Below are 23,485 nucleotides of genomic sequence, written 5' to 3' on the forward strand. Positions count from 1 at the left end.
ACTACATCAAAGACATCTCAGAAATGACTGCCAGACTACTCAGACCCATCGGCATCATGGTAGCCCACAAACCCACCAACATACTAAAACAGCAGCTAATGAACTTGAAAGACCCTATACAGACAATGAGCAAAACGAACATCATTTACAAAATACCGTGCAAGGACTGTAACAAACCCTACATTGGACAAACAGGCAGAAAACTAGCCACCAGGAACACCAACTAGCCACAAAAAAAATGACCCTCTCTCACTAGTATCCTCACATACGGATGAGAGAGGACACCACTTCGACCGGGACAATACATCCATCCTAGGACAAGCCAAACAAAGACACGCTCGAGAATTCGTAGTCACATGGCATTCCAGCTGGAACTCTATCATCAAACACATCGAGTTAGACCCCATCTACCACCCCCTAAGAGAGGGAACAGGAAGTGACTTCACCACAGGAAATAACATCACCAACCCAAGGAAACCCAAACATATAAATAGAAAGCAGAAATTTTCAGCATTGCTTCGTATGAGGTCCACTGAAAATGTTACCTAGTAAGGTAACGAAATGTCTGGAAATGAACCTTTCAGCTCAGCGAACAAACCTACATCCAAGATATGAGCATAGCAGCATGGTGGCTCAGTGGTTAGCACTGCTGCCTCACAGCACCAGGGACCTGGGTTTGATTCCAGCCTGAAGAAACTGTCCGTGTGGAGTTTGCACATTCTTCCCATGTCTGTATGGGTTTCCTCCCACAATCCAAAGATGTACAAGTCAGGTGAATTGGCCATGCTAAATTGCTCATAGTGTTCAGGGATGTATAGGATAGGTACATTAGTCAGGGGTAAATGTAGAGGAATGGGTCTGAGTGGGTTATTCTTCGGAGGGTCAGTGTAGACTTGTTGGGCCGAAGGGCCTGTTTCCACACTGTAGGGATTCTCTGAATACCATTAGGAAGAGGCCATTCTGCCCGTCATATTGCTCTGCCATATAACATGATCACGGCTGATTGAACTCTTCAATGAGAGTATTTTATCCAATCTATTGATTTTTGCCATTGATACTCTAAAATCAATCCACCTCGAAATATGCTCAAAGATTGTGTTGATTCAATCATATGCAAATAGCATGTAAAAGAATCAAGTCAGAATTACAGAGTTTTCTGACTAGTAAAGGGAAGTTCAGAGGTTCAGTTTGCAGTGAACCTCTCATAGCATCATATTGTGCATTTATTTTTCACAGTGATTAATTCCATTAGTTCTCTCTAATCAGAGCTGTCACCAACAGGAAAGTGTTAGGAATATATAAAAGGCAAGACCGCGATTCCCCAGCTCCCTTCATCAAATGTGTGATGATATATTCGATACAGTACAACACCGTTAATCCGAGCATTGTTAGTCATCAGTAATACAAGCAGTGTTCAGTTGCTTTGAAGAGTGTTTCACAAGGCTGTGCACAATGGATTGGTCAGACCACATTTAGAATATTGATTTCAGTTTTGGGCATCGTGCCAAGCACTCATAACATGCTACAGAAAAGAGCAGCAAGACTGATCTCCCGTGTAAAAGAATGAGTTCCAAGGCAAATGTAGAGAATCTTTACAGTCCTGAAAGAAGGTGATTAACAGGAGACCTTCTCCAGTGATTGGTATGCTTTGATGTGGTATACATTATTTAAAACTACAAAGCTAGACCGAAGGATAAAGATGGAAATTGTTAAGGAGTAAATTTAGAATATATAGTGCAACAGAATGATAAACATCTGGATTAATCTCCGAAAGAGATTGAATCCTCTGGCTGGAGAGTTAGAACTTGAGGGCACTGTCTCAAAGTAAGGGGCTGATTGTTTAAGACTTTAGAATTTCCTTACTCAAAGGTTTATGTATCTTTGGAATTCACAACCCCCTGAAACACGGATGTTCAAGGCTCTGATAGATTTTTGTACTTTTGAAAATTGAAGCGTATGATGATCAGGCAGGAAAGTGGTTTCATGGTCAAAGATCAGCCATGATCTCATTGAATTGAAGAACGCGTTTAAGGGGCCACCAGAAATTTACTCCTGACACGATATTTTTACATTTCACAGAGTGATGCGATCACCTCAAAACACTTGACTTACTGAAAACTTGATTGGATAACATGCTGACTGCCTTGGTATGTACATAACATAGGTTTTGATGGACTGAAAGGCTATAAATACTGACTTTGTATGTTCCTACTATTTTGGAATTGAAAGGAAAATTAAAACAAATACGTGATTACTAAGTGAGGGAGGAGCAGGAGAAGGTGTGGGCACACCAACTAAAACAACTGTTGACTTGGAAACTTCTGCTGCATTCGTCAGGGTCTTGTCATCGTTCCTCATTTGGCAATACAGCCAATCACAGTGTCCCATCCAGTCCAAGAAACAAATCGCATTGGGGAATAAAAACCGAAATGGCTGGAAAAGCTCAGCAGGTTTGGCAGCATCTGTGAAGAGGAATCAGAGTTTAAAGTCTGGTTGAAGATTTGTAGCTCGGGTGTCCGTTGTTGTGGTTCTGCTCGCCGAGCTGGAAGTTTTTGCTGCAAACGTTTCGTTCCCTGGCTAGGGAACATCATCAGTGCTATTGGAGCCTCCTGTGAAGCGCTGCTTTGATGTTTCTTCCGGTATTTATAGTGGTTTGTTCTTGCTGCTTCCGGGTGTCAGTTTCAGCTGTAGTGGTTTGTATATGGGGTCCAGGTCCATGTGTCTGTTAATGGAGTTTGTGGATGAATGCCATATGGACCTGGACCCCATATACAAACCACTACAGCTGAAACTGACACCCGGAAGCGGCAAGAACATCCATCAACAGACACATCGACCTGGACCCCACATACAAACTACTACAGCTGAAACTGACACCCGGAAGCGGCAAGAACAAACCACTATAAATACCGGAAGAAACATCAAAGCAGCGCTTCACAGGAGGCTCCAATAGCACTGATGATGTTACCTAGCCAGGGAACGAAACGTTTGCAGCAAAGACTTCCAGCTCGGCGAACAGAACCACAACAAAGGAATCAGAGTTAACGTTTCAGCTCCAGCGACCCTTCCTCAGAACTCTCAGTCTCCCACCCAGTCCAAGAAACAAATCTCACTGAGCAATGTTTGTCTTTTTATTCGAATACAAGTCTCTCCAGCTCCTGGATTTGCTGATCTCCAACTTATAAAAACAATCTCCAGACGCACCCTCATGTTTGGAATTTTGGTCTTTCCTCATCAGTTTTTCCTCTGTGAGATTTGTCCATTCCCAGTAAAGCACATTGGGACACCTTCTCTGTTGAAGAAATGTTTTCCTTCATGCATTGTCCTCACTCTACTGTCAGACCACTCTTCTGACAATCAAAACCTGATTGAGGTTTTGTTGGATTGGACAGTTTACCCACAGTTGTTTGCACATTTAGAGCAAAGCCTGGTTATTGTTGTATTGTAGGAAACTGGGTTTCTGATTTTTCACAGTAGACTCCCATAGCCAACAGGGAAGTGATGGTTAGTTTCACTGTTTATCAGTGATAGAGTGAAGGATGGATGTTGGCCAGGATCCCTTCTATTTCCTGGGGTCGGGGAGTCCAGAACTAGAGGGCATAGGTTTAGGGTGAGAGGGGAAAGATATAAAAGAGACCTAAGGGGCAACTTTTTCACGCAGAGGGTAGTACGTGTATGGAATGAGCTGCCAGAGGAAGTGGTGGAGGCTGGTACAATTGCAACATTTAAGAGGCATTTGGATGGGTATATGAATAGGAAGGGTTTGGAGGTATAGGGGTCGGGTGCTGGCAGGTGGGACTAGATTGGGTTGGGATATCTGGTCAGCAGGGACAGGTTGGACCGAAGAGTCTGTTTCCATGCTGTACATCTCCATGGCTCTAGTGATTGCGAGAATCTTTGCCACTCTTCTCCTTATGAGGTGAGTGTACATGTAGTAACCCAAAGGCCCAGACTAATGCCTGGAGACAGGAATTCAAATCCCACCGGGCAGTTGATGCAACAACAGAATCCCTAGGGTGCAGAAAGAGGCCAGATAGACAGTTACCCCTGAGACTGGAACTGCACCTGTGTCTTTCATGCTGTGAGACAGCGGTGCTAACCACAGCCACTGTGCCACCTGTATATGTGACTTGATTTTGCAATCCATGTCTGGAAATGTTGGATGGAATACAGTTGCTGGTGAAAGCAATTCAAAGGCCAGAATGATCGAGTAGGAAGTGACAGCTTCTAGATAGCAGAGGCTGAATTGGAAAGATTGAGAGGTTTGTGCTGCCCAGTAAGTGTGCTATTTCTGTCTCAGTAAACAGTGATATGTAACCAGTGGCTAACACTATGACCAGTACTGCCCAAGGGTGACTTTTCTAAGGTGATTCCATAGATGTATGGAAAATAATGCTAGAGCTAATAACTCTGAGGTGTATCTTCATTGTATCATTATTTAAAGTGAAATTTACCATTTTGTTTGACACATTTGATACTTGTTACTTATGCTGTTTGTCAATTTGATTATTACAGTAAAAGGTTTTGTGAAGTGAGTGGTTTGGAGGAGAACTTGGAGGGGTGACATTCCCATGTGTCTTCTCTGTCCTTCTGGAGGGAAGTTTTCATGGGCTTGAAAGATGCTGTGTAAGGAGCATTGGTGAACTTGTGCAGTGCATCTTAGTACACACTACTGCTATTCAACAGTGGTAGCAGGGCTGGACCTCTTAATATTTGACTGTGAATAGGTGAAACATTTATCCCTGCAAAATGTCCCTATTAAGAAATCCATGTCTTCAGTGACCGCATGACATTTATGGAGCAGATGCATTTCTGTTATCAGCTTTCTGGAACACTGAAAAGGCAGAATTGAAAAGCCAGGCTACGTGAGCCAACCTGCAAGTGTTAGTCATTTAAAATCAGGTCTCTTCGATTCTGTTGGAAACATTCATTTTCTTCCTGCTGCTCTGTTTCTGTATCCAATCTCAGTTATTTTCATCAGCAGCATCACTGCAGTGATCCGTGAGCTGTGGTCCAACCTGCTTGCCTCGTGATTTTGCTGTAGACCTTCAAAATGTCACGTTAAGTTGCGAACAGTGTCAGCTTTTCTTCAAATTGTAAATTTCAGGTGCTATATATAATGAGGTCAGAAACTGCGTGACTAGAGAGCTTATTAAAACGTATAACTCGAGCTGCAGAACCTGCCTTGGCGTACAGATTAATTTCTTGAGGATACATTTGCTTAGGTTGAAGGGTTGTCTCCAAATCAAGATTATCTTTTAATTAATAATTAAATTCTGTAACACCTTCTACAAAAGAGAGAATCTTTCTTCGATGGGTATAAAGAGAATAATATCACATCTATTCTGGGAGTGTTCAGCACAAAATGCATCTGCTCTCCACTCTCTCGAATTCTAAGACAGAAACAGAAATTGCTGGTTAAGCTCAGCAGGTCTGGCAACATTTGTGGAGAGAAATCAACGTTTTGGGTCAAGTGACCCTTCCTCAGAACTCAGCTCCTTCCTTGGGTCACTGGACCTGGAATGTTAACTCTGATTTCTCTCCATAGATGGTGCCAGACTGGCTGAGCTTTTCCAGAAATTTTGTTTTTGTTTTTCATTTACAGCATCCCCAGTTCTTTATACTTAGGTAGAAATAGAGAGACCTAATGATATGTCCATTCTCAAGACATGTTTGTAGGGTAACATGAATTGGGGCCTTAATAACGAAGGGTTCAGGGTGATTGATTTAAAAAGTAGCAGGAAACTAGCAAGGGGTGAGAGGGGTGGCAGTATTGTTCAATGATGGTATTATTCTTCGAGGACAAAGTGAGGTCTGCAGCTGCTGGAGATCAGAGCTGAAAATGTGTTACTGGAAAAGCACAGCAGGTCAGGCAGCATCCAAGGAACAGGAGATTCGACGTTTCAGGAATAAGCCCTTCTTCAGGAAAATCCTGAAGAAGGGCTTATGCCCGAAACATCGAATCTCCTGTTCCTTGGATGCTGCCTGACCTGCTGCGCTTTTCCAGCAACACATTTTCAGCAATGATAGTATTAGCATAATTGTGTCAGATGATCCAAGTTCAGGATCAGACCAGCCATGATCTTATTCACTTGCAGACGAAGCTCCGGGGCTGAATGGCCACCTTCTGCTCCTGTGAAACCAAGGTATGGACACAGTTTGATTAGAAATGAGTAATTACAATTGCACATAATGACTTCTGGAAGTGGTATACCAAATGCTAAGATGGAGCATAAAAGAAGTAAAGCACAGAGCTTCTTAGAAAGGCACAACAATAATCATGGGAGATTGTAATCATAGAGACTGGAAAAGCAAAATGAGCACAAGAAACCCAGGAGGTAAAAACAATGACTGCAGATGCTGAAAACCACATTCTGGATTAGTGGTGCTGGAAGAGCACAGCAGTTCAGGCAGTATATTGGTGCAGCGAAATCGACATTTCGGGCAAAAGCCCTTCATCAGGAAATGAAGGGCTTCCTGATGAAGGGCTTTTGCCCGAAACGTCGATTTCGCTGCACCAATATACTGCCTGAACTGCTGTGCTCTTCCAGCACAAGAAACCCAGGACCTAACAACAGACTTTCACAACCCACCAATGAAGAAAGGAAAATAAAAACCTGAAGATACAAGGAGAGGTAGAAAAGTATGTTGCGAAGAGGAGAATTCAAGATGATACAGATAGGTTACATGATTGAGAAAAGATCCAGCAAATGGAGTATGATGCAGCAAAATGTGAAATTCTCTGTTTTGGTAAGAAGTAAATTTTTGAAAAAACTAATTACAGGTCGTTCTGCTATAATGTGCATTTTGTTAATGTGAATTCACTTCAACGTGATTGACGAATTGGGGACACTTTCTATAGCGTGTGTTGGTTACAATGTGATTCCAGCCCCATCAGTTTAAATGGTGCTACTGTTACACCATTTTCTTAAACATGGGGTTGCAAGTGAATGGAACTACTGCGATATAGCAGAACAAAATGTAGTGGGAGATTGGAGAGCTAAGATGCATGGGAATCTGGATGTTCTCATGCATGAACAAAATAATTTAGTACACAGCCTCAAGTAATTGTGAAAGCTCAGAGTGTTATCATTTATCGCAAGGGGAAGTGGCAAGTAACCGGTGTGTTCTAGGTAATGACCATCTCCAACAAGATTGAATCTCAACATCTGCCTTGGTGGGGTTCAAACCCATTTCTTGGAGCAATAGCCTGCGCATCTGGATTATTGGTTCAGTAATGTGACCAATATGCTACTGCCTCACTGCTTGTTTTAAATGGTCTTCAGAATTCGGTTGTTTTAAATTCTGAATTATTATTATGAACATCAAGTCTCAGTTGGTTGCATGAGAGTTAACTTCTGTCCTTGGGGAGTTCGCTGCCTCCCTGTTTGCCAATTTTCCTTCCTCTCTTCAATTTCTCAGCAGGAGCATGGTCCCTTGACTGTCAGCAGTTTCTTCTACCTTATTCACTGGATACTGCAAAGCTATGGGTCCTGGCAACAATAGTACTGAAGACTGGTGCTCCAGAACTTGCCACTCCTCAAGCCAAGCCCTTCCAATACAATTACAACACTGGCATCTCCCCAACAATGCAGAAAATTGCCCAGGTGTACATAAAAAGCAGGACAAAGCTGACCCGGCCAATCACTGTTCCCATCAGTCCACTCTCAAATCATCAGTAAAAGGTGGTGGAAAGGTGTCATCAACAGTGCGATCAATCAGCACCTGCTCAGCAATAACCTGCTCAGTGATGACCGATTTGAATTTCATCAGGGCCACTCAGCTCCTGACCTCATTACTGCCCTGGTTCAAACATGGACAAAAGAACTGAATTCCAGAGGGGAGGTGAGAGTGACAGCCCTTGACATCAAGGCTGCATTTGACCAAATGTGGCATCAAGGAGCCTTAGAAAAAATTAAGACAACAGGAATTGGGGGGGGGGGGGGGGGGGAGGAGGAGGAGGAGGAGGAAGGAGGAGGAGGAGGAATTCTCTGCTGTTTGGAGTCATACCTGGCACACAGAAAGATCAGCATGGATGTTGGAGGTCAGTTATCTCAGCTTCAGGACATCCCTGCAGGATTTCCTCAGGGTTGTGTCCTAGGACCAACCATCTTCAGTTCCTTCATCAATGACCTTTCCTCCAATCATAAGGTCAGAAGTGGATATGTTCGCTGATGACTGTGCAAAATTCTTGAGACTGAAGTGTCCAAATAAAATATCCAGCTTGAGCTTGACAAGGGACAGAAACATTTGTGCCACACAAGTCCGAGGCAATGACACAATCTACAAAAAAAATCTCTATATCACCCCTCAACATTCAATTGTATTACCATCATTGAATCCTTCACTGTCAACATTCTGGGGAAAACCAAACTGGACTAGTCATCTCAATACTGTGGCGACCAGAGTGGATCAGAGCAATTATCTCACCTTCTGACTCCCCAAACCTGTGCATCATCCACAAGGTAGAAGTCTTGAGTCACATGGCATGGAAAAAGGCCCTCTGGCCCATGGATTCTATGCTGATGTACCGATGTGAAACCCACTTTCCAGCACTTAGCCTATAGCCTTGAAGGTTACAACATTCTCATCCGCATGTCTTTTGGAGGTTGCGCGGTTTTCACTTCTATCACCAATCCAGGCTGTGCAGATTCCCAATACCATCTGGATGAATCAATTTTTCCTCAAGTCCCTTCAACCTCTTCCACTTCACCTTAAAATCATACCCCTTTTATTGACCCTTGAACTAAATGTAACTGATGCTTCCCATCTATGCTTCATGGAACATTCCTCACTTGCGTGAAGGAGTTTAGATCCAATAAACACTCAAGAAGCTAAACACCATCCAAGGCAAAGCAGCCGACTTGAATAGGTCTTTTGCCCAAAACGTCGATTTTCCTGCTCCTCGGATGCTGCCTGACCTGCTGTGCGTTTTCAGCACCACTGTAATCTAGACTCTGGTTTCCAGAATCTGCAGTCCTCACTTTTGCCAGCTTGGATAGGACCATGTACACAACTATCCACTCCCTTCACCGTGGATGGCCAGAAAATTTTCAACCTCTGTTGCTTCCAGTCCAGAACCCAGATCTTTGTTATCAAGCAGCAGAATGAAGAGGTGTACTTCAGCAATATGCAATCAACAGCAGAGCTCCAATCTTTCCTGATGCATTCACCGAGGCAGATGAGAGAACGAGCTCTCGGCTGAACATCTGGAGGACAAAGATCTTCTCCCACTCTCCTCCCACCACACAATTCTGCTCTCTGACTAATCAATATCCACAGTGTGAACTATTGGACAGTGTAGATCAATTGCCATACCTTGGGAGTAAGGGCAAACATTGAACATGAAGTTCAACATTACCACCAATGCATAAACATACCGTCATCGCAATGTTTCTCAGATGGCAAAAGACTAAGACCTCAAACCTGGTGCAAAGCTCATTACCCACAGGGCAGCAGTATAACCAGCCTTCCGGTCTTTGGCAGGGACATGGACGAAGTACACCAGATATCTCAAATGCCTTGAGAAATATCCTCAGCAACAGCTCCACAAAGTCCGGCAAGTCCTGCAGGTTAGACACTCCATCATCAATATCCTCTATCAGGCCAACACCTCTTATCAAGGCAGTGGTTACAGCTACGAGGTAGTGTCAAGCTTCTTGAATGTTACTGGAGCTAAACTCATTGAGTGGGCTGTATCGTCTCAGTGCCTGACACAGGTCTTCCAAAACAAGGTCTCAACTCTGGGCATCGCTGATGATCACCATGAGTGCACAGAAAACACTCCAAGTCATCCAGAAAGCTTCCCTGAAAAAAAAAATCAAAATCCCCAACAACTTGCGGGAATCTCGAGCACAAGATCACCCAAACAGGGGAAGAAGCACCTGTGATGGTGCCAGCCATTTTGAGCATCTCCAACACACAGCAGGACTGTGCACAAACCTGAGCATCCCACCCAGCCTGCCTCAGGAAACAGAACCAAAAGCAAGGTGAGCAGATGCAGCATTGGACAATTTAGTGAACTCAGGACACTGGAGTGGAAGGAAATCATCCTCAACACTGGGAGACAGCCCAAGAGAGGAGAACGGTTGACACCAGCCATTGCTGGTGAGAGCTTGCTGTACAGGAATTGACTGTCATGTTTCCTACAGTAATTAGACTGAAAGTATTAAATTGGTTGTGAAATGCTTTGGGACTTCATGGTTTGTGAAAGCAACTCCATAAATGCAAGTCTTTTTCTAAATATATAACTGAGCAACTCTCAAATGAAGTCTGTGGAGTGGTATTTGCTCCACAGGTTGTATTGCATGCTGCTTGATCACAGCAATAATGAATTTTAGGAGATAATTGTCAGCATTTGCTACTTTGGACATTGGCTATCATACTTTTTCCTTCCAAATAAAATCATCCACGGCTGACTGCAGGCCAGCAGAACTCTGCAGACACACATTTTCCAACAGTATGCTTGAATAATGCTCAAAATATGGAAACTCCCACCGCACGTATTCTTCTCTACTTCATCAAAAGGTCATTAAGGTCAACTGTGCTATCCCTGCTGAGATCAGCTAATCAAACAGAGATTACATCTGGGACATTGCAGCATTTCAGTATATTGTCACCTTCACTGTTAAATCATCAGTAGAGCTTTAGAAATAAATCTTACAGCAGTTATCTATTGGTTCTTCCTGCATTCAAGACTAAACGTAGCCTTCATTTGAGGCAATCTAAGACATGCCTGACTTTTGATGATGGAATTCACATTCAAAAAAGGACACTATGTCAAAAATGTTTAATGTATAAAAGAATTTATTCCTGATCATTAGAAAGATATAATACATTTGTATGAACTTTGTACTTTGAAGTACTGTACAATAAATTGTACCTATATTACAACGTAAAAGTCTACTTTCAGGTTAGTGTTCTGCAGCACAAAACTTGGGAAAGGAATCCTCCACAATAGGTCACCCCTCATTTGCAATGGAAATGGAAAATGTACAGACTTTGAATTACATAAAATGTCATAATCCATTCCATTTCAATACTGTAACACCACTTGGGGCTTTGAAGGGAGCACTTTGGTTGGAGAATTCTATTAAATATGCATACCTTTCTTCAGCAGCTAGATCCATAAACAAAAAGGCAACACGCTTCAGAAACCTTCCAAGGAAGTAAGATTAGAATCCTGGGAAAAGGGATAAAAATCAAACCATGTTCCATGCATGCATTCATATGCAGTACTGTAACTTCGAAGAATCTGAACTTGCATCCATTTGACTAGAATCAAATAGTTCTAGCATCTTCAAACATTGGCATATGCTCACACACAAAACAGAATATTTCTGTCACAGGCATGTCCTGAATGGCTGATTTTATTCGTCATTGTCTGGAAAAAAAAAGTGATAAAAATGACCTTTGGTGTAAAGAACATTAATACAGCATATATCGTCTGTTGACTGTTAAATATTTGTATTGGAAAAACTACGTAGTAATTCTGCTCAAAGGTATGTCACTCTCCAATTATATGTTACCTCATCATGTGATTTATGTCGCGCCATTGCTACTTAAACTTTATCTTTTAAATTTAAATTGCATGTGAAAGTGCAGTTTATGATAACAGATGTGAACTGTAATGACATCTTGCATTTTTAAGCATTAATTAAGGTTTAGCCTGAGCATGTGATCTAAACCATAAAACAGACATTACCACAAGTTTGTTTTACTGGTAAAGAGGCATTTACCCCATATGTCCTTGCTTCACAAACAATAATCAAAAACAGCAAGGTAAGCACAAATTTGAAAAACACATTGAATATACTCATTTCAGATCAGGAGCTGGCCAGTTGCTCCAGACTTTTTAAACCATCTGGCTGGAATCACGACTCTTACACCCAGCTTATATTCTTGCTTTCTCTACCAAGCAGCTTGTCACATAGTAATTAATGTTTAAAATGTATACAGTATGCAGACAGATGTGTTTCTGATCTGCTCTGGGCAGTGTAAATGCTAAGGCAATGTTTTCCTGCATGGAAAAATCTAGGACCAGAGGGCATAGTCTCAGAATAAAAGAGTGCCAATTTGAGACTGAGAAAGAAAATATCCTCCTCGTCCCAGAGGGTTGAGTATCTTTGGAACTCCTTTGCACAGAGGAGTTGTGGGGGCAGGGTCCTTGTGTAACTTTAAAGCTGAGACAGATGGTTGATCCAGTGCTTTGAAAGGCTGGTCATGGCATTAATCAACTCCAGCCTCCCCACTACTCTTGACCCATTCCATTTTGCCTATCGGACCAACAGATCCACGTCAGATGCCATATCACTTGCCATTCTCTCGTAAATAGAACATCTTGACACCAAAAACAGCTACGTAAGAATCCTACTCATTGAAGGCTGAGCTGTAGTCAACACTATTATCCCCTCGAGACTGATTACTAAACTGAGTGATCTCGGACTCCACTCTCTGCAACTGGATCCTCAGTTTCCTGACCCACAGGCCACAGTCAGTGAAGATTGGGGACAATATTTCACCCTCATTAACACTCAACAGTGGAGCCCCCCAGGGGTGTGTACTCAGCCCCCTAATGTACTCACTGTATACCCATGACTGCGTCGCCAAATACCAGACTAATGCCATTTACAATTTGCTGATGACACCACCATAGTCAGACGAATCTGAGATGGCACGAAACAGACTACAGATGGGAGGTGAAAGACCTGGAAAAACGGTGCACTGAGAACAACCTAGCTCTCAACATCAGCAAAACCAAGGACCTCATTATTGACTTTCAGTGGGATGTTACTCATGCCCCCGAATAAAAGAAAGCCGAAAGTCCCAAATAAGAATGTCCAGATATTAAAATCTAAGTCTTATCTTCATGAAAGTGTTTGAAATCAGTGACACAGGCACCCGGGCCTAGCCACGGCCTGGAGTCTCGGTCAGTCTGCAAGTCTCGCATCGATTGTCAGGAGACGGTGTTCTTGGTGCCACTGCCTCTAATTACCAGGAGAAGCTGCATTTGTAGCTGCCACCCCCACCTCAGACCATGACACCCTCCCACTCGGCAATCTGAAAGTTGTGAGGGAGTCACTCGCATAGCTAGGTGAGACTCTCAATGGGCACCCCTTTCCTTGAAGCCATTCCTTTGATCAGGCCCCTTCAAATCAGGCATTAACACCCATTGGAACCCCAAGAGTTTTACCTCTTCTGTTGCTCATGTGTTGAGCCCTCAATTATTGTTGGCATTGGAAGCAATCTAGAGAAGGTTCATTCGACGGATGCCAGATATGGAGGGACTGTCTTATGGACAGTGCTTGTGTCGGTAGGGCCTAAAGTTACTGGAATTTAGAGAAATAAGAGGTGACCTTATTGAAACATGCTAAATCCTTCTATTCTCAGGGACCTGACAGGGTAGAGAGGTTGTTTCCCCTTGTGGTCCCCTCTTGGACCAGAGGTCATTCTCTCAGAATGAGAGGAAGACTGAGATGAGGAGGGATTTCTCTTTTTTTATAAAAATTTTCTTTATTGAAAACCTTTAAAAATCTTTTACAAAACATTTATATACAAAAACAAACCATCAAAACAAAAAATAAGGCAGTACAACAAAGCCATAACAGTACTATTATTAACGAACGACCTCCTATTTTACCAGAACAAACATATCTACTTAACTTAAACTAAATTACAAACATATTAAATAAATACTAACTTAAACTAAATTCAAATAACTTCAATTAAATAATATCTCACTGCCTTATTCTATTTCACTCGTCACATCTCCACAGAGGCTCCCATCCCTAGGAGCACCATCTACAGTACCCGTATTCTTCCACTCCACCCCCCCCAGTCTCCTCCTCCCAGGGCCCTCAGGCACCCATACGGATTCCCACGGCTATACCACAGCCCTAATTAACATTGCTGATCTATCAGCAATGTTATGATTTAAAAGGGGTCACCACGGCTTGTAAAACTGTCCCGTTTTGTGGTGCATCATATTTGTGATGTAGTCTTGGGGTAGATGCTCCATCACCAGCCTAGACCACCCCATAAGACCTGATGGTTTTTGTGATGTCCAATTCAGTAAAGTGTTCTTCCTCGCACAGTGGGTAAGAATGTTACACAATCTCTTGGCGTGTTGCCCCAGAGAGACACTTCAAAAGAAGAAATACCAGATCTACGTTAATTTCAATCCCCAGGATGTCCTTCAGCTCCCTTATTAAAGCACTCCAGTATCTCTGGATCTTACAACATGACCAGTAGCAGTGTGGGAGAGTGTCTGTGCTAATTTTACATTTGGGACACTGATGATACTCCTCTCCTGAACTTAGCTAGCATCTCTGGTGCCATATGAGCACTGTGCAAGACCTTCAATTGCATTGATTGCTCTCTGTCACATACTGAGATTTTCCTTACATTTCCCCAGATGTCTTCCCATACCTCCGATGAAATATCCCCTCCTAACTCTCGATTCCACGTCCTACAAAGTCCTTCCACGTCCCCCAGGTACGACCTTTCTGTAAATGATATAAAGTACTGAGTGAAAGAGCACCCGTACGCTGGAGTACTCTTTTCTCCAAGTCTGATTTGTAACACTGGACCAGGAGCGTGGTCTTCCTCTGTATACAGTCCCTTATCTGGAAGTATTGGAAAAGGTCCCTATTAGACAATCCATATTTCTGACTTACCTGACTAAATGACATCAAGACCTCTCCCTCTAATAAATCACCCAGACAGGAAATTCCCTTATTCCCCCATGTCTTAACGCCAGAGTCCATTGCCCCAGGTTTAAATCCTTGGGCTCCCACCAATGGGGTAAATGGCAAAGTCTTCGACCAATTGCCCTCGTCTTGACTCATTATCCTCCAGGCTTCCACCATATTTAAAATAATTGGACTTTTACACTGCTGGGTCAGGGATTTCATCTTGTCCATGAATAATAAATTAATTAAAGGACATCTCGACTGCAAGGTTTCAATACCAAGCCAAATCAACTCTGAATTCTCTCATATCCATTCACTACCATATGTTAACACAGCATTTATTTGGTATTTATTCAAATCTGGAAGATCCACTCCTCTCTCACCATGCTAAAGCTGCAATTTAGTGAATTTAATTAGAGGACATCTGTGGCACCAAATAAAGGATCCTAGCCAACCATTGGGTGTCCGTAATACCTATCCAGGTAACAACGGGAGCATTCTCATGGGTACAGCAGTCGAAGAAGAATATTCATTTTAATCAGGGCTATTTGGCCCAACCATGATAATGGTAGCCCCCCCACCGCTGCAAATCCTGTTTTATCCTCTCTAGTAATTACATTAGTTAGCTTTATACAGCTAGTGCAAGGAAGGGGAAATAAAAATTCCCAAATACAAAAACCCTTTTGGCAACCATCTAAATGGGAACTGCATTCCATCCTTCAGATTAGGCACCTCCACTAATCCCCTCACTGGCATGGCTTCCGATTTTGTAAAGTTGATCCTGTAACCCGAGAAACCACCATATGAATTAATTGTTTGGATCAGTCGAGGAACAGACTTCTCCAGATTGGCCAAAAATAAAAGGACGTCGTCAGCATATAGGGTGATCTAATACTCCCCAGTTGGAATTTCTCCCCTCAAGGGTGTGCTGAATCTATTTAATGCTTTATTGCTGAGGGTTGTCAATGCAGTATTGTTCAATATATTCAAGGTTCTGATGGTCAGATGTTTTTTATTAGCAAGAGAATCAAAGGGTTATGGGGTAGAATGGAGGATGCTCAAATTTGCCATGATCTGATTGAATGGCCTACTTTTGCTCCTAGTCTTATTTTCTGGAGGTTCATAGAATGAGATATGATCTCATTGAACCCTACAAATACTCAGAAGGAGAGACAATGTAGATGCAGCTAAGATATTTCCCTGACTTTGGGAACACATAGAACATAGAACAATACAGCGCAGAACAGGCGCTTCGGCCCTCGATGTTGCACCGACCAGTGAACTGTTTTCGTTCCCCTACACTGTCCCATCATCATCCATGTGCTTATCCAAGGATTGTTTAAATCTCCCTAATGTGTCTGAGTTAACACCATTTAAAAATAAGGGGAAATCACTTATGACTAAAGATGGGGGCAATTTTGTTTACTGTATAAAGCTAACTGTGTACAGTTACTAGGGAGGATAAAACAGGATTTGCAGCGATGAGGGGGTTTACCATTATCATGGTTTGGCCAAATAGCTCGGATTAAAATGAATATTCTTCTTCGACTGCTGTACCCCATGAGCATGCTACCGTTGTTGTTACCTAGACAAGTGTTGTGAATTCTTTACCTCCAGATCACCGTGGAAGCTCAGGCTTCAAGGAGAAATGGACAGGTTTCTGAACATCAATGGACAAACTGACATGAGGATACTATGGGGAACAAGGCATTGAAGTGGATGATCGGCCATGCCTGTCCCATCTAGTGAAGTAGATGGGAGGGGTTGAATGGCATCTCCTGTTACTAAATTTTACTTTCCTCTAATGTCTATATGGAATGGCACAAATTCATTTGCGTGAATTATAATTCCAGATTGTATTCCTTGCCTTCACTTTAACCATTTCCCTCATGTTGTAAACCACCTAGTGTATACTACACTGTTGTTTGGAATGGGACAAAGAGGCAGAACAGCACTTTTGACGTGAACACTCTAATAAATTTCCACTGATGAGGCTCAATCTTTAGCAGATGCTTATTTTGGCTCTGACAACGTTGCCTTTTATTCACTAAATAAGCCAAAGTTTCATCATAGATATTTGTGGTCACTTCTTGACAGTCTTCTTGGAAATATTTTTGGCCAATTCTGTTCTATATTATAAATCAACTGCATACAATGTTACCTATTAAAATGGTAATCTTCATTACGCTAAGATGTCTCACTAAAGAATGGGCTTCCTGTGGTCCTATTCCATTAATGTGGTTATGCAATTATGGCAACTAAGGGCAGAGGAAGCTGGCTTAAGATTAAAAGGAAAAGAAATAGCAAGGCTGATAGATACTTCATGTGTGCATGGAAGCCCCATAATACGGGTCATGAAGAGAAAAGTAAAAAGAAATCTAAAAAGAAATACAGGAAAACCATCTTTACCCACCAAGTGGTCAGACTGGTGAAACTGTCCCACAAGGAGTATGGGGCAAATGACAGATGCCTTTAAGGGGAATGTATTAAAAGGAAGAAATGGAAAAGTCAATATGGATGAGAGGAAGTAAACACAGGAAGGAGGCTGGTGTGGCAGAGCCTGGTGAATGCAGCCATCCTTTCAAATTTGATCTTTTCCTTAACAAGTGTGTAGTCAAGATAACTGAAGGATGTGGAGCTGAGGACAGCGATCTTTGCAAAGTACTCTATTTGTTCATTTTATCTTAAGTCAGCCTTTGACTAGTTCGTTAGATAAATAAAATGTTAAGTCTACGGAAAAGCATGTTTTAGCAGCACTAAGACAAATGGACTGCACTTGTAATTTCTTCTCAATGGAAGTACAGGGCAAGAATTTTCTGAGATGAGTTAATTCAAGAAGTTTGAAGGTTTTCTGTGATCAAGGTGATAAAACAAGAGTGAACTTAGTTCAAATTACATGTCCTGAATGGACAAGATTGACTGTGTAAACTAAAATATGATGCACTGAAACTGACATTCGTAAGGTTAACTGTATTAAAAGCAAACTGGGCCATTTAACAGAACCTGCAATGAGATTCTGACAAGGAAGATAGCAAGTGATAAGAAACAAAAACAGGATTCCAGAATGCAGCACATTAAATCTGCTGGACCGTTCAACAACAAATGCTGGAAATCACAGCAGAACAGACAACATCCATAGAGAGAAAGAGCAAGCTGTTGCTCCGAGTCTCGATGACTCTTCATCAGAACTTAAGTAAGAAGTGTAGAGGAGATAGCAGCAGGGGAGCTGGAGAGGATTTTCGAGTGGAGACAGGAGTAGGGTTGAAGAGTGCCAGTGAAGAAAAGATGTTGATCGTTCACTTCATCTGAACTATCAATATCTTTTCTTCACCAGCATCCTGCACCGACTACCCCTAGCCCCGCCATCCCCTAAAACTATAGCAATTCTTGATCCTATTCTTGTGCGACCCCATGTTACAAAGATTGTGCTTTAGAAACAGCATTTAAGGTTTTGGCGCTGTAACCACGTTACAGCCAACACACATTTTAAAAGTTCGTGCTTTAGGAACAGCGACCCCAATTTGTCAATCGTGTTAGTGAATTTGCTTTAAAAAAATGCGCATTATAGCTGAATAACCTGTACTTTTTACAATCAATGAAGATATAAACTTAGGAAACTGAACACAGACAGCCTCAGAAGCTGAGAACTCCCATTAAGGCCTGAATATACAGTTGAAGATCAATTGTACCAAAGGTACAACTGACGAAGTCTTTCAGTTAAGCTTTCCAATATGTCATCATTTGCAACGGATGAAACATAAAGGGGCATGGGTATAAAGGGTATGCAATCCATTTTAAGTTTTACTTTTGGCAATAACTTGCATTTGTATAGTGTCTTTATTAAAGTGTCCAAAAGTGCTTCACAAGACCATTGACACTAGCTTCAGTTGATGCATTTTCCCAAAGCACTAAATTGAACAATGAGCATGTGTTTCACGCTTTTTTTTGAAACTGAAAATGAGCCAAAATGAAAATGAGTTTAGTTCTTGAATTTTATGTAAACCTGCTTTCCACATGGAAATGATTTAATTTTCTCCTGTCTCCCAAGAGACGCAGCAGAAAAAAAAACATTTATTTGGGAGAAAAGAGCTTTGGTTAAATTTTCTATTGCTCCTCAGAAACTACTCAGCAGCAAATGGGGTTATTTAAAGCCAATGTTACGGTCAATAGTCAGGCTGCAGTCAGCAAAAAATAGAAATATTTGTTTCTTCCAAAAGCAATTGCCTCCAGACTTAACTTCTGTTGATTCTGTTCTGGTTTCTTTAGGATTCACCAATGAGAAACATTTCACATTAAAATAGGATATTCTGACTAATTTTAAACATTTTGTTTACTGTCTTAGTGATCGAATTACATTAAATTTGTGGCATTAAAACAGGATATTGGGTCCCCAGTGTTCACAGGAGTGCAATATTTCAACAATATATTCTTCTATTTCCTGTTCTGTCACCTCTTCATTTAAAAAACATCCTCTTAATTTAATTTATTCTATTGACCTCAATCATTATAGGTTATACTATGAATTTGTACCTTCGAAGGTATGTAATTCTGGATTTTTATTTCTTGATTTTTCTCATATTTTTGCTTAGAATTTGTACTTAATAATCTGTACAGAGATGCATTTGTATCTAAGATGGCTCCGTAAGTGGCAACTTGTAAATTTTTTACTGTATTCACGTGCGAGTACATGTGACAACAAAGCTCATTCAATTTAACATTTTAAACACTTGAAAAATAACTTTCATCTTAAAAGAAAGAACATTTTGACTTACTACAAATGTAAACAGATAACATGTTTGAGTAAACAAAGGAAAGTGGTTATATTTGGAAAGCTAGAATCATCTCCCTCTCTGTACGTAGGGCTCACCAGGTAGACTCGATATTTCAGGCATAATCAGGAATGCTCTTTGCTGAAGAAGGGCTTATGCCCAAAACATAGACTCTCCTGCTCCTCGCATGCTGCCTGACCTGCTGAGCTTTTCCAGCACTACACTCTCGACTCTGATCCCCAGCATCTGCAGTCCTCACTTTCTCCTCAGCAGGTAGACTGATTATTAGACAAAGGGCATGGGACAGTTTCACTGGCTTCCCTCAAGGATTTATTTGCAAAACACAACGGTAAAAGAAATTCTGTCATTAAGGATTTAGAAAAAGAGGAGATTTCAGGCTGGGGAGAAATTATTCAGCGTGTCAATTTAGAAATACAATTAAGTAATTGAGAAGCTATTACAGGAAGATATTGATTGGAAACATGAGCTGGATTTTTTAAGCTACCAGACAGACAGGATCCATTAATCCATGGTTAGACAGAAAACAATCGGCTAGGGACGCCCTTCAGTCACAATGGACTCTACTTTGGAATGGCGAAGATTTGAAGGTAGTCCACACTTAGAAGATATAGAACTGTAGTACAGGGTATGTAGGGACCGAAACTTCCAGGCAATCTAACAATGGGAGGTTGCTTTGCCTATTTTGAGCATTTCAAAGAGTAGTCTCGGTTGCCTAGAGACCAATTTCATCCAAAGCTGCACAATGCAGAGGTCAGGCATTTGTTTGGGTGGAGGAGGAGGAAGATTCCCTGAACAATTGATGTGGAGTGTAACTGAAAATGTACAGGAATGGAGAAGGATATTGATAATGGTGGTGAAGAACAGCAAATGATTTCCATTAATGAAGTCAGACAGCCTTGAATAAAAAAATTACATAGAAAGAATGCAAAGGTTTTGAAAAAAAAATCACGTGCATACAATACGCTAGCACAAATACGTAACCAAATTACACAATGAAAATAGGAGAGGCATTTAATACAGCTACAATTACAATAACACCTTTAATCATACAGCAGCTTTATTACACTGAAACACTCCAAGCAGTGTTATGAAAAAGAAGAGGGAGAAAGAGTGAGAGTCAGGCCAAGAAATTTAATGAGGAAATTCCAGACCTTATTTCAAATACTTGATGGCAAGGCCACCAAAACGTTACATGATTAAAATACGGTGAGCTTAAGCAGCCAGAACTTCAGGATAGATATCAGAGGGCTCTGGGGCTGAAGGGGTTGATTGAGATGGGAGAGCAAAAAAAGCCTGTAAACTGATTTGAAAACATTGAATGAAAAAATTTAAAAATCCAGTTACTGCTTGTTTGAGAGACAATGTAGATCAGTGATTACAGCAGTGAAGGAATGAACAGGACTTAGCCTTGGTACGGGCATGGCAGCACATGGATGACCTCAAATTTTATGAAGAGTGAATAATGGGAGACCACAAAATTATGCATTTGAGTAATCAAACCTAGAATAGGAAAAGGCATAATTGAGGGTTCCAGCAGCAGATGAGCTCAAGTCGGGACAGAATATGGCAATTCTATGGAACTATTAACAGATAGTTTGCATGGTAGTGTAGATATTAAGCTCATCTCAGGGTCAAAAGCGACAATGTTCAGAGTAGTCTGGTTCACCTTCAAATACTTCCCAGTGCAAGGAATAGCCTAGAAGCTCATCATTTTAATAAGAGTAATTCTCAGGTTATGATAATCTCAGTTCATGGCAAAATCTGGCTGCAATTAGTTTACTGTCATGGTCAGTCACTGAACATATTCACAAGGGCAGCATTTATTGTGTAGACCATCTCTCTGGCATGGGTATCATGATGTACACAAAGATACAGCTTGATAACAAAACGATGTGTGCCTGGAACAAATATGGTGCTGCCCATATAATTACAATGCAGGGTGGAATCAAATATCTGAGCATTCATATTGTGATGGTCATTAAAGACATTTCAATACAAAATTTAGAACTTTCAAAAATGTTCTTAGGGGTTTGATTTGCTTGAAAGATGAGCTCCATGGCTTCACTAAGACTTTTAGCCTATCCCAGGTGCTACACACACTAATTGGAAAGATGCCATCTTCATATGGTGAGCTGGTCTCATTAGATTAATAGGTTTCTGCTCTTTGTATTTAATAATCTTGTGGGAACCATAAAAGGTCGTCTGTGTATCATTGATTGCAGGAAGCTTTCTTCTCAACAGAAGGAAAACTCATCAAAGCAAATAAGAGGTGGGCTACAGCATCTGCACAGACGCAAACACCTCCTTGCAAAGAATGTTGTATCAACAAAGAAATAGTTCATGTGTTGGTGGCCATTCTAGCATCGAAAGTACATGCTATGACTCAAAAGGGGTTGTTCATAAATATTATATACAAAAGGAAACAAACAGTGCTTCTGCATTCAAGAATTTCTTGAACCAATCTTATTACATACAGCAGATGTAAGAGATTTAAATTTTTACTCAATTACAAACTTTACTGATTTGGAGGTGTTGGAGTTGGACTGGGTGGATAAAGTTAAAAATCATACACTAGGTTATAATTCAACGGATTTATTTGGAAGCACTAGCTTTCAGAGCACTGCTCCTTCATCCTCCACAGTTGGTTGTGGAGTATAAGGTCATAAGACCCAGAATTAATGGCAAAAGGGTTACAGTGTCATGGAGCTGTAATTATACATGAAACAAATTTAGATTAAGTCTTTCATCTTTTAGAATGGGATGTGCTAGTTCCAGTTCTTCTATATGCTATTTAATGTCATATTAAAAGAACTGAAACTAGCATATCCCATTCTAAAAGATGAAAGACTTAATCTAAATTTGTTTCATGTATAATTACAGCTCTATGACACTAACCCTTTTGCCATTAATTCTGTGTCTTATGACCTTATACTCCACAACCAACTGTGGAGGATGAAGGAGCAGTGCTCCGAAAGCTAGTGCTTCCAAATAAACCTGTTGGACTATAACCTGACAAACTTTACTTATATACAAACCTCAGTCCAGCATCACTTTGTTTGCACTTGAAAGTTCCTTCTTCAGGTGGCATGCCTGTACTGATTTCTTTGTGACAAAGTTTTGCACTTGCTTCTAGCTTCTTTAATTAGAATTGCTTCATAAGACACAAACTACTCACAGCGCACTTTTTTTTTTACACACAAATTACTTAATTCGGTTTCTGGAGCTTCTCACGTCTTCTTCCTTCTACTGCCTCAACTGCTCAGGAGGCTGCTAAACTGCATCGCTGCACAGTAACCTTTTCTCTTTGAAAGAAACTTTCACACTCACCTGAACTTCTGGATGGCTCTTTCTCTTTTAGGGAAACAGTTTCTGATTCTATGACATAGGACAAATTGTGGCTTGGCAAAGACCTTTTTTTTCCTCCTCTATTCGTTCCTTTCTAAAGCAGTGAACTGTTCACCTCATTCTTAAATGCCTCATCTAAATACATGTAAATGAACCTCAGGTACCAATTATAGAACTAAAATGAAACAAAATATTCTTAATGTAGACAGTATAGAAATACACATAAAAGCTATATGACATTCTATGCACTTCAGAACACAAATTTCCAAATAATGACAATAATAAATTTTAATGAATCTTTATCATAGGACAATATGGGAGAATAAACTTACCTTCTTGATATACTCCATCTGCCATGACAAGATGAAGAATTTTAGAATACAGGTGCTCAAACTGAGGACCCAGAATGACCTGCACTATTGTAGTGCCAATGTCAATGTTCTCATCTTCATCTTCATGTATTGCCTGTCTCACAAAAGAAAACATTCATTCAAGTATCATGGAAGTTAAACAAACTTCTAACATGAAAACATTGACTGAAAGTAATTGTGTTTCATTTCCAGCAAAGAACATGTGTACGAGCAATGTTAAGTCACAAAATTACAACAGGAGCACCGTTCCCCTATGGCTTTGCGTATTGTGGTACCTTGCCTAAATAGC

The 23,485-nt window shown here is 41.1% G+C and overlaps 1 protein-coding gene across 3 annotated transcripts in view; it reads right to left on the reverse strand.

Annotated features, from left to right (window-relative positions):
* Positions 1 to 10,788: 10,788 nt before the first annotated feature.
* Positions 10,789 to 23,485, reverse strand: part of nek1 (NIMA-related kinase 1) — a 153,500-nt gene continuing 140,803 nt past the window's right edge. For all 3 annotated transcript variants that reach the window (XM_060834885.1, XM_060834876.1, XM_060834895.1), the window contains 2 exons: positions 23,158 to 23,290; positions 10,789 to 11,383 (listed from right to left, as the gene is read on the reverse strand). In XM_060834885.1, coding sequence (XP_060690868.1) covers positions 11,370 to 11,383; positions 23,158 to 23,290 — 147 coding nt within the window. In that variant the 3' untranslated portion in view covers positions 10,789 to 11,369. The remainder of the gene's footprint in view (positions 11,384 to 23,157; positions 23,291 to 23,485) is intronic.

The sequence above is a fragment of the Hemiscyllium ocellatum genome, chromosome 2 (genome assembly GCF_020745735.1).
Source record: "Hemiscyllium ocellatum isolate sHemOce1 chromosome 2, sHemOce1.pat.X.cur, whole genome shotgun sequence".
Lineage (NCBI taxonomy): Eukaryota > Metazoa > Chordata > Chondrichthyes > Orectolobiformes > Hemiscylliidae > Hemiscyllium > Hemiscyllium ocellatum.